Source organism: Silurus aristotelis, assembly GCF_946808225.1.
Source record: "Silurus aristotelis genome assembly, chromosome: 8".
NCBI lineage: Eukaryota > Metazoa > Chordata > Actinopteri > Siluriformes > Siluridae > Silurus > Silurus aristotelis.
The window spans coordinates 10,864,737-10,877,648 of NC_139581.1; the positions used below are offsets into that span (position 1 = coordinate 10,864,737).

The window sequence follows — 12,912 nt, forward strand, 5'->3', positions numbered from 1 at the left end:
ACAAAAGGAAAAGGGAAAAAAATGCTTAAGGGCCTCTCTGTGAGTCTTTTCTCATGTCCATCAGGAAGCTAGGAAGTGATTCAGGGGACTAATTCATCCACAGAATAAAAAAAGTACAAACTAAATTCAAACTCACAATGCAATATGTGAATGAATAGTTTCTGTAGCATGAAACACAACGCATCTATGCCAATGCTTTTGAATCTTTGTTTCTGTAGATATGTAAAAGCCTTGGCCCACCATGAAAGAACAAAGAAGCAACAAAAAAAGGCAAAGATATGGATTTACATTGGCAACTCAACAAACTGCAAAACAAGGGGACAAGAGAATTATTTTCTAAGCATTTCTCTGGCAATGACTAGCAGCATTCAGAGTCTAAAACTCAAATGTGGGAGGATTATAGAGAGGGGGAGTTTAAGACAAAAGCATGAAGGGAAAACCTATAGTGCTATAGCACTGCATAATCAACAACTTGATTCACACGTGACTCTTAAAAAAAAAAAACAGCACATATTTTCTGAGAAACTTATTATGACACACAGTTCCCACAGTCTATGAACATGACTGACATGACATTTGCATCATTAAATATTATTCAGCCAGTCATAAAGCAAATAAAAGGCAAATTAGTTTGTTTTAATTATTTCTTTCATAAAGCTGAAAGGTCACTGAAAGGGAAATTTGCATTTGTTGCATTTTGGCAGATGCCCTTATCCAGATCACATTCATACAACTGAGCATATATGGGGTTAAGGGCCTTGCTCAGGGGCCCAGAAGTGGCAACTTGGTGTGGCTGGGATTTGAACTCGAATGCCTTAACCACTAAGCTACCACCAAGAGAAATATTTCATTATCACTGACAAATTAAGATATATATATATAATTTTATATATATATATTATATATATATATATATATATATATATATATATATATATATATATATATATATATATATATATATATATAATTATTATTTATGTGTTTATCGGACAAAAATGTAACAGAATAATTTGAATCATGGTTTAAACCATTTTCACAGCTGGTAGCTTAACTTTGACCAAATAGTACACGTGTGCAGCACATATCCCTGAAGGCATGTTGTGAAAACTTTATTTTTCCCTGTGTAGCTTTTCTTTCAAATAAGAGGCCAGAACAACTGGCCCTTTAAATGTAAACAGACTCTCCAGTCTTTCCTTAACTACCCCGTTTTCCTTTCAGTAGGGTCCCAGTGGCTTAAAAACAGACATGAGGTCTGGACTGCGTCTCTGACTACAGACACACTAACAGAGAGGGAGCATCCTGTCTGAGGGGGGAGTCTAGGGTTTGTCCTTGGGAGGTGCAGCAATGAGGTCAGGGGTCAGCAGCTCTGTCCTCAAGTTTCAAAGGCATTAGAACAGGGCAATGTAGTGGGGTCAGTTTGCATCGACCTTTTCCATGGCATGGCACTCCTTAACCTGACAATGCACACAGCTAACTAATGCCTTCCCCTCTTATAATAGGAGGTAAGTGGAATCGATTAACTTGCTCGTTTAGTTGCATTTCGGACCTCATCATAGAGTCCCGCCGGGTAGACTCTGTACATGTGCACACACAAAAGCACAAAGCTTAATTTGGTTTAACAGCAATAGGAGGGGCTTGCAGCTCTTTCATCAATCAGTCAGCACATTTCACCTGCACGTTTGACCTGTATAAGCAAACAAGACCTCTATGGAAGTGGAAGTTTACCACAGTGCAGTGCACAAGCCAAGACACTGGCTATGGAAGTAATGGCTGTTAAAGAGCCACAGGTCTATTAGTTCAGGAATCAAAGAGGAGAGCAAAGAAGAAAAGCATCATTGTTAAGCTTTGCACAGTGAATAATTCCTAAAGGTTGAGTGAAGCTATAATGAGGCCACATGAAGGATAAATTAGGCTAAAGGTAAAAGTACTGAATGGTCATGATATTAAAAGAAGGAGATAGACAAATTCAGGCATGCTTCACACAAGACTAATATATGATTATGTCAGTGAATAGGAAATGATATCTTGAAGTCCTGCTGTATTGCACAGACTTTATTTTTATTATCATTATTTTATGGAAACATTTTATTGTCTTTATTCAATCTTCAACTGTTCAGTTTCGAGATTGTGCCCACTGTAGCTGGAAAATCTTGAGCTTTTGGCTGAGGGGAGTGGAACTTGTTGTAAACATGTTCTCCTGTTCACCAAGGTGATAAAGTGTGGTTATAGTAGACTCTGTGTGGGATGAGCAATACAAATAAAAACAAGAATGAATGGACTTGTCATGTGTGTTTGAAGGTCTTCTTTATGAAATATACTGAGATGATCTATAATGTCATCTGCAGCCGACAGCATGCCTTTTGCTCTCATTGGGAAACCAAATAAAGAGAGTATTATGACAAGTTCATCCATTCAAGTTATTTGGACACAACTCTAGGACTGGCTTGATTTCATACATGGAGTAGACTGAATTCACTTGAGACAAACTTTAGAACATCATTTACAGTGGACAAGCAAAGCAGACTAATTCCCTGGAGGACTCTGGGGTCCAAAACAGCTTTTGCACTTGGACCCTAGAGAACTTTTTGCACTTTCCAAATAGACATATCTGTAGTTTTCAACATATAAACTGTCTTGACTTTACAGTATATCAATTGTAGAAGAGTAATGATTTATAATCCTCAGCTATTTAGGGATATGAATCTACATCCGGATTTCAGTGCAGCTCCTATGTGACAGTGTCTATCGTTAAGAGCTCTATACAAATACAAACAGAATGGAATTATATATGACTAGATCATACAAAGAAAAGTAAAACAAATACTAAGTCAATTCATAGGTTTTTAGCATCTTTTGTAGTCATGTTAATTGGCTTGCTCACCTCAAAACACTTCAACACAAATAATACTCAGACTCGGGATATCAAAGCCATTTCTGTTGCTCCTGTGCAGATTCGAACAAGTGCAGCTGAACATCATCTTTTTAAACTTACTGTGTTGACTGTCTATCTGATATACAAACAGAGGAGAATGCTTTGATGGCATCAGGACTTGGCAGGAGTTGAGGCCATATCATCCTTTCCATCATGTGGGAGATAAAAGACTGCCTGGTTTTAGCTGTCAAACAATGAAGACAGAAAGCCCAACAGTTTCACCGGAGGTTTAGAAAGAGAGAGAAAGAGTGAGGAAAGAGAAAGAGCACAAAAGACAAGCAAGATAAAGCATGCCAAATGGCATGATTATTTTGAAACTGCTAATGATTAGTTCTTATACATATTATGGCCAATTCAGCTTAAAAAAAAAAAAACAACAACTAACAAACAAGAATTAATTTTCAGGCGCAAAGAATCCAAAATTTTCTAAAACCTTAGTTTTGAAATGCAGAAAAAACATGAAAGGGAAATTGGGAGAAAAACAGTTACATAAGAGTGAATTTCACTAGTAGAGAAAAGTTGCCCCTAAGAGTAATGCACACAATAAAGCTACACACACATGTATACATACATGCAAACAAAAGGAATCATGCAAAATGCACATATACATCAAACTTTGTATGGTCACAAAACATAAAGCAGTCTGCCTACACATGGGACCCATAGGATGAGGTAAGCACATGGCTTTCACACCATCCCAGCTGCTGAGCATTTGCAGGGAAGCTTTTATATTCTGTGAACAGTTTGCCAGCTTCTTTTAGTCATGAATTAATGACACAGAACAGCGTATTTAACAGTTATTTAACAATCAGACTGAAAACGGCCTTGTCATAGGGTAGTTTGCAGTACGATCCACTAACAAAACAGTACAATAAGACAGACTGTAGGTCAAAGGCTGTGTTATTGTCCCTTGGGGAAGGGAAGCGTGGGGGATGCCAGCTGTCCCTTGTACAGCCATGTTTGTTTCTAAAAAATAATGGCGCGGAAATAACTGTAACCTCAAGTTTGTGACCACGTGTTGTGAAACCAGATATCCAGACATACTTTGTGTCTAAGAGGCAAGCCATAATGAGCACTATATCCTTTCAAACCAGATTTGTCTCAGGAGCAGTGCTTTACTCATGTGACCCAGTTAAAGCTAGTCCTAATCCTACTAACAATTCAAGACACATCACATTCACGTCATGCCTACGAAAATGCAGATTAATCCTAAATTCACCCCCACAATCCACTCTGCAGGAGCAACGTGACTTTGAGGAACTTTATTGAACTCAGTTATTTTTTTATCCAATCCAGTTTGCCGCAGCAATAATAAAGGCTAAGACAATATTCCTAGCCAGGACTCTGTAATACTGTATGCTACTTATAACACTATTCTCAAAGTTTTAGAAGAAGAAGGAAATATTTTGCATGTCCATATTACATGTTGCTACATAGAAAAATGTTGTATCTTGCAATACTTTACTCCGCTGGTTATAAGAGCATCTTGAAGCCAGTGGGGGGTATGTGGAATGAACACAAATTATTAGATCTTCCAAAAAAAACGTCACATGACAGTATATCTGTGGCGGGCCGTGCATTTGGTACCTGGGCCTTCAGTGGGGACTTACCCAACTTAATCTACCCCCTAATACCACCACTATCAAGTCGTAATTACAGAAACCATTAATACTATAAAACATGCAATATAACAACACATGGCATTACAGAGAGAAAGAGAGAGAGAGGCATTTCGCATATGGGAGTCAATACCATTTTACTAAAGCAAGAAACCCACTTAAGACAACTTAAAACCTCTACACCACTACCCCAACTGTGCCTCCTACATCATCTGGAGCAGCTCAGAATCAATATTTGTCTAATAACATGACAAAAAATACGTTTTTCTTCCTCCGTAGGCATAAGAAAAGTCTAACTCAGATGTATTATGTGTGCAGCACTACAGACGTGTTTTGCCAGTCGAACTTGGCTGTAACAGTTTCCCTCTGACCAACCAATCTGAAGACAAAAATGCTGATGCTGTTCTGGGCCAGCTTGCTGCCCTGTGAGGAGAATTTAAAACCTGATTGGTTAAAGAAACAAAGCTATTTTTTGAGGAGACTTTGGTAAAAAACACCAGCAGTACAGACTTTGAAGGCCCTGGGCAGATTTAATTGACATGGCAGCACATAGAGGCTGAAATCTGATTAGACAAAAATCTAACATCCACATACACGTACTGGAAGCAGTGCAGCCAAGAGAAACGCTACGAAATAAAGAGAATGAAATGTTGGGAATAAATTAATACAATTTCATGTAACAAATATAAGAATTTAGGTTGTAAATGTAGGTCAGTGCTTCTGATAGTGTTTAGGCCAGCAGAGAAGGCTTTGCTGGCCCTGACCGCCCGCTAGTGCAGTATATAAATATCATAGTTACACATCAGTCAATCCGTCCTTCTCGCCAAAACCATACAACATGACCATGTTAGGAAGATATAAAATTTTGCTCCTAGTTATCATAGTCAGAGCTACAGTTGTCCTTTTCTTCAAAACTAGGCACAGGGCTCCTCTCATTTTTTTCTAAATGTTTTTAGCACATCACTAGGCTCTATACTGTAAGTCAGTGCTCCCTTCAAGGCATAACTGTTCCACATTTAGCTAGTTACTTCTTGGTTCTTGTTTGAAAATCAGGTCAGTTTCCCTCGAGAGTTAATGAGAGTTAGCTAAACACTCTGCGTTCTTGTAAACAAAATTATTTTCTACAGGCTTGGTTATTTACATTTTTTTTCAACACTCTTTGTGGCTGAACCTGCATTAAACGGTTTCTAAATTGTCTCACATAGTTTTTCCTTGCCACAGTCACCACTGGCATGCTCATTAGGGACAAACTTATCTGGAACGAACCTAAAGACACTAAAATACATTCCAACTGCATAACCTCTTTATCTTTGTAAAGCTACTTTGGGACAATGTCCATTGCTAAAAGCGCTATACAAATAAAGCTGGATTTAATTTAATATTTAATGTCTGGTAAGCAGGACCACTAGCTTTTACTTCACCTCGCAGCTCCAGTGTGCATTTAATTTTTGTGGTTTTCTCAGGTTTCCCCTCAGGTAAAATAAACATGCCTGCAGATAGATTCCCTGGTGTCCCATGCAAGGTATATTCCTGCCCTACACCCAGTGTTTTCCAAATGGGTTCCAGATCCACCACAGTTCTGATCAGGATAATAAATATTGAATAGTAGTAATGAATAGTAATGAATGAAGATGAATAAATGTTTTTTCTTCCCTCAACATTTTCTTTGCATATTTCACAAAATATTTTTGCATATTTTTGCAAAATTGTGGATGTGGTTAATACATTGCTAGAATTGTATAGTTGCCTTTCCTCAACATACCATGCTTTGTTAATTGCTAAGCCTCCTACTTTAACTGGGTTAGGTCATTCGCCTAACCCATTTTCTCTACCCTCATAGTTCAAGCTAAACAAAGTAAATAGTTACTTATAATCATGCTACATAACCAGGGCTGATGCAGTCAGTATCAGAATCTTTTGGAATGTTAAGAATACAATTAGGTAAGCTCTCAATGCTTTGGAATTTGGAATTGGCCATTTTAAGGAAGCTGGATCAGACTCTGATATATTTTACACTGACTTTACAATGATGCCAAATGCGGACACAGCACACTTTGCTGGCAGTATTGAATCTTGGTTCAGTCAAACCTGATACAAACCTATCAGTATAAACTGCCTGGTAGTCACAAATGACCAGTCTGATGTTTCACATTGCTTTGCAATTCTCATTTATTTGTCTGCTTCCTTAAACCACTGGTTGCTCAGCATTTGGTTTCTATTTGGAAGGTGATTGTCTTTGTCATGGTATCTATAATTTATACCAAGCAAAGCCACTTTGGATCTTTGTCTACACATTAGATGTTAAAAATAGAATAAAATAGAATAATGGACCATGATTGAATTAAACAATAAATTACCTAACAAAGCTGACCACCGATTATTGAATCACCCTTTTCATTGCTCAAGCTATATGCAATTAAAGATCCACATTCTCCAGTCTTTAACTGTATAGTTGTTTATGAGACTTTTCCCATTGTAGATTTAGATTTCTGTTCTAGACTGAAATGAGTGGACCCCAATGTGTTTATCTGCTGTTGTAGGGTTGGATGTGTTGAGTTATTCAACGATTTTCTGTTTTTCTATCATAGTTGTATAGAGCGATTATACAAGTGGCTGTAGATTTTACACCAAGTCTGACTATTTTCCTCTGACCTCTCTTATTGAGTGTATTTCAGCTTGTCACTATTGTTCACTTAAGTTTTTTCACACCATTCTGTGCAACTCTAGATATTTCTGTGGATAGAAATCTGAGGAGATCAGTAGTTAAAACTCAAACCAAACTATCTGGCATAAACAACCATGCAAACCACATTTTCGCTTATTGTAATAGTATGAATATTAACTGGATTTTTTAATATACTGAATGTCTGCATGGTCATGTGCATTGCACTTCTGCCATGTGATTGGCTGACTGGATAAATTTTGTATGAATGTACATGTGATCCTTATAAGTTGGTATACGAGTCACAGATATGGTTACAAATGAACAACTAATATATACATCTAATCACTTGCATTTTTAAGGACTTCACTAGCATAGCAGATGTGTATGGACATAAAAATGGAATGAAACATAGCTTATATTACTTCTTTGATGGTGAGATTTGATTTCTAGCTCAAACAAATTTACCACATATATCTTTAGCTATATAACTGTAAAAAAATATATTGGCAAAATATAGTCCTCACATCGCAAACAAAATTTGGAGTTTTAAACTTGAAAACAGATATTCTCATCTCTGGCACATGCTCAATGGCTACTTGGGGTCAAGCCCATCTGTCCCTCTGCCTGTTTCACGTCTCCTGTCCATCTGCCTCACTGAAAATGAATGGGAGACATGTTTATTGTATCCTCAAAAAAAAAAGAAAAAAAAAAAAAGCTCTTTACTCTCTAGATGAATTAACAATGGCGACAGACATGGTTCAGTATAAATGAAGGTTTTTTTGTTCAGTCAAGGGAAGCATCAAAATTATGGTCTGTGATAATCACATATACAATATAAATGTGGCAGATAGGAGGCAAGTTCTTTTGATCATGTCTATTGCAGACTGCTAAAGTCTTAATCAGATTTTTCTCTTTTTGCAGAAACAGATCATATAAAAATGGTTACTTGAGTTATAAAAGCATTCATTAAGATTTTTCTGCATCTTTGTTTAGCCTTGAAGAAAATACATACCATATTTTTTTAAGCAGTCCTCTTTGCAATTGGCTTTTCACCCAGACAAAACAAAGCTCTGAAATTGCTGGTGTAGACATAATCACAATGGAGTGCTAGCCACGTAGTCTTTTCAAATTAACACTCAGTCATAGCTTTCAGACAGACAATGCATGGGCTGGGCCAGGCCTTTCAATTGCAAACCAACTTGTACAGGAATGTAGTCATTTTTATATTTACAACAAATTTGTAGCTGTATGCAAGTGTCATACACTTTAAATAAAAAGAAAAGCCATTTTGATTTTTTTTTATTAAAAGTTTATTTGCCGTAATAATCCATAACTGAGATGTGTACCATAGAGAGTGATCACACAGAAACAGCAAGATAATTACATAGTTATAAAAATGTATAAATCTACATGGATGTACTTTGATCAAAGTTATGGCACTGAAACACAGTGTACTAACCACAGAATCTTATTTCATCCGTTTGATAAATCTTTGCTGTACACTTAAGCCGAGCTCTAAAAGTCTTCAAAAATTTTGAAAAAGGAAGAAAAAAAAAATAAAAATGGCTTCTGAATAATGAGAAGCAAAATATGTTCTGCTCATCGGCTAACCAATACAATTACATTTAATCCAAAGTGAGAAAATGCAACCAGGAAACTGCATATTCAGGCATGTCACACGTCACACAAGTGCAGTGTGAATTAAAGCCTATTGTACCACAAACTGTTAAAGCCAGTGTGTTAACCAATAAATCACCCCCGAGCACAACATACACAGCACGACCCTAAAAACTGAGGTGACGGGACCACCCCACACACACACAGTCCTGTGCTGGTCAAACAAATCTACTCCAATGATCAAAGATTTAGTGAACATACTTGCTTACAATAATTTGCAAATGCAGTAAAACACCTAATAATTTTTCTTTGACATGAAAGAGGAACTAAAAGCTTTAGCTCTCCAAGTGTTCTCGTCAGTACAGAATGCTACCGTCAAACACGCTGGTGAGGTGACTGAAATTAAATGCATCCTTTACACCTGAACGTTTTGCCATATAAGAAACACTTCCAGAAGACTTGACTGGGTGGCAATCAACAATAACAGCTGCCAAATCAGCAAAATAATGTGACATCATGGTGCCAGGGAGCTCAAAGATGGGCACTAATATAGATTAGGAGCATTCCATAGTGTAATGGAGTGTAAAAGAAAATATAATGTAAATAGCTCTGAAATCCAGTGTTGTAGAGCAAGTGACTGCCGTTGCAAAACAAAACAAAACATTCATACACAGACATAAATATAAAGTTTGTGCACTTGATAAATTGTACACTACCATTTAAAAAGTTTGAATTCACCACAGATTCCAATCTAAACTGATTCTTATATGATCTTAGAACAATCATAGGTTAGAAATCATTTAAGGATTAAAAAAAAAACAAAAAAAAAGCTGTCCATGACTGCAGATCCTTGAGTCTGATGTTATAATTAAATGTACATTCAGACGGAGGCTGATATTCATGTGAAAATCTGGAAGGCAAAGATCAAACCAGGATGCTTAACATTAGAAGGAGATAATTTGAATAAGATAACGAACACATCATAACATTTTTATGAGAAGAATTACATACCTAACAGTGATTTGATCATATTTTCTCACTTCATTAGTTCTCATCATTACAACCTTGAAGTGAAAGACTTTTGCCAGAACTACCAGTCTAAATAAAACATTTAATATTGTAATGTAGTAACATAATCAAATGGAAATTTATCAGTAATCCAAAATCATCTCCATGCATATTGCAATGCGGTTCAGCCACAATATCCATTACTGCTGTAAATTATGCATGTTTTTTTTTATTAAAATACTGCAATGCTGTCTGGTCTGCATTCATTTTTTGCACATAAAATAGAGAAAGTTGTTTAAAATTGCATTGATTGCTAGTGATTCCAAACTTCTCAACAATAGTGTATGAAAGAAAAAAAAAAAGTGAAGTGTACAGTTTTTTTCTCTTTTAAAGAGATTAGCAGTCTTTAGCTCCCAGTCTTCTTATTCTTGGAACTGGCCAGAGTTCAGAGTAGCTTAGATAGCTGTAACTAATAAAACAGCTTACAACTGAGACATGATAGCTAAGGAGGATACGAGTCATGGTACAGCCCTACGATGAAAATATCTTGAATACATACTGCACGCTCTCTCTTTCTCGCCAAGTCAAGTAGCTTTTATTTTCATTTCAACAATATATACTGTAGCTGACTCAGTACACAGTGAAATGAGACAAAGTTCCTCCACACACCCTTTGAGAGCAGTCCCAGATCAGTCCATCTGCTCGAGGCACTGAATGAGTCAAGAGTCTTTGTCACTTTGTCCATGTGCGTGGATGACTCAGCGCTTGGCCTGGGTTATTGGATACACACATATTTCTTCCACCAGGCCTTTGAGAGCATCTTCATCTTATCAGCTGTGCTGAGAACTTTGTGTTCTCTCCTGGCACGTCTTTCATACTGGCGAAGGCCGGCCGAAATGGCAGCATCAAACACCTCCTTCAGGTTTTTCTGCGTTAGTGCCGAGCACTCTACATAGGTCACAGCGCCAATCTTGTCAGCAAGGGCACGGGCATCCTGCTCAGGTACAGGCTGTTCACGCCGCCTCGCTAACTCAATCAGCACCTTGACGTCCTGGCGCAGGTCGCACTGCGTGCCCACCAGCAGGACGGGGGTGAGCGGACATCGCCGGCGGATCTCAGGCACCCACTTCTCACCCACGTTCTGGAAGGAAGCAGGACTGACTACACTAAAGCAGAGGAGAAGGACATCTGTGCGCGAGTAGCAGAAGTGCCTCAGCTTATCAAACTCATCCTGAGAGAAAGACACAAATTAAAAAATTACTATTACTCTATTGCAGTAGAGGCAACAAATTTAGATTAGTTAAAAGAGTAACAGCAAAAATGTATCAGATTGTCTGTGTTGAGAGTGTACAGTACACCGTCTCTTTCAGTGCCATAACTTGATAAAGGTACATCCATGTACATTTTCACAGCATACTTCAAGGATCAAACTTATTACAAATGCTAACAAACAATGGGGCATTCAGGTTTCTTGATTAAGGGAAGTGTGCAAAGGTTTATAACTATTACACAAGCAATACGTTACACTTAGGACAGACAACTTGTTTCCGTTTTTTTGTTTTTTGTACAACAAGAGTATCTCAACATTTTATATTATCTTTAAAACAAACAAAAATACTTAAAATAAAATCCCTTTACTTCTTGTACAAATAATATTGCACCCTAATATGCCAAAAGTGTGTATACTTTTTTTATTTCACTTTTTTCTATGTAAATTCACTTGAACATTTTTGAGAAAATCTATAGCAACCTCATTGTTCAGTTACAGTCCTGAAATCCAAATGGAAATTGTGAGCCTCTGAATAAAATCCAATCACTAACATGTTTTATAATATACAGGATCAATTAACTTGAGCCTCTCAAGTTGGCCAATACTGGAACCTCCCACAAGTACTGCAGAACACACTGTTCAAGCAACAACCTTTTTAAACTCTGCCAAAGTGTGCAGCTTTGGCACACCCTACACCAGTCCTTTATACTGTGCCAATCAAGTAAATTAACACTATAGGTTCACAAAGCTTTAAAGAGCAGGGCCTCTTAAATCCTTAAGAGGGCTGATTTAGCCTGGCTCTGACAAAGGCTTAACCCTTCCCTTTCCACTCTGAAACACTGCTATAATACAGATCATCCAGGACACACTGATTTTGGTGGACTTGGTATTTTTTGTGAACATGAATTAACATATAAAGTAAGCGAATAAGAGTAGAGAGGTTTTTTAAGTGATGGTATCTTAAAAACAAACTTTTTTCTCACTTCACTGAGTGGGATACGTATGAATGGGAAAGATCTCTTATCATCGTACCTTCTGTGTTTGCGAACGCTTTCCTCCCATAGTGTATTAAACGTTTGACTAGTTGTATTTTGAAAGGGCAGAGCCGTTTATTGTTTAACCCATAGAGTACTCAAAAGGTTTATAACTGTTTGCAGAGTGCAATAATTTCAAAACCTGTGCAAAGGAACAGATTCAATGCAGTGGAAATGCAAAAGTTTTTTTTTTATACCCTACCATATTGAACTTGGACCTATTTCCATTGGCTTTTGATAAATATTTTTCATAACTGCCACAGCTTAGAAACAAACTGTGGTAAAAAGGCATAAACCTGGCATGAGGAACAGAGCCTTGGGGCAAAACTGCTGGTTGAATATTTCTTTTTCTAAGCCTGTAATGTTCACATACAGAAAAGGCAGAGATGGAGACCTTTTTGAATTCCTTTTTTCCCCCTCCATCTCTCTGTGGTTGCCACACAATACGTCGTCCTTTCTAATCCATTTTAATTGCCTGGGTCTTGTTTTCAATCACTTCTGACTCATTTCAAATCCTCTCCACATTCTGCATGCCTGAGATACAAAAAACCCCCCCCAAAAAAACAAAAAACTAAAATCCATGTGAGAAAGTTAACTGCTTACACTATCAGGTACTGAAATGACAAATCCACTGCAAATATGTAAAGATCTAAAAGACCCACCTTTGATATATACACTATAGAATTTCAAGGGCATACAGGAACCACCCAACTGTCAGTACCTTAAAATTCCCTTTCTCTTTTCTCTGAGAAAGTGAATAGTAC

General features: G+C 37.3%; 1 protein-coding gene across 1 annotated transcript in view; it reads right to left on the reverse strand.

Annotated features, from left to right (window-relative positions):
- Window positions 1-8,703: 8,703 nt before the first annotated feature.
- rhoub (ras homolog family member Ub) overlaps window positions 8,704-12,912 on the reverse strand; it is a 6,629-nt gene continuing 2,420 nt past the window's right edge. Inside the window, exon 3 of the mRNA XM_083548549.1 lies at window positions 8,704-11,075. Coding sequence (XP_083404675.1) covers window positions 10,620-11,075 — 456 coding nt within the window. The 3' untranslated portion in view covers window positions 8,704-10,619. The remainder of the gene's footprint in view (window positions 11,076-12,912) is intronic.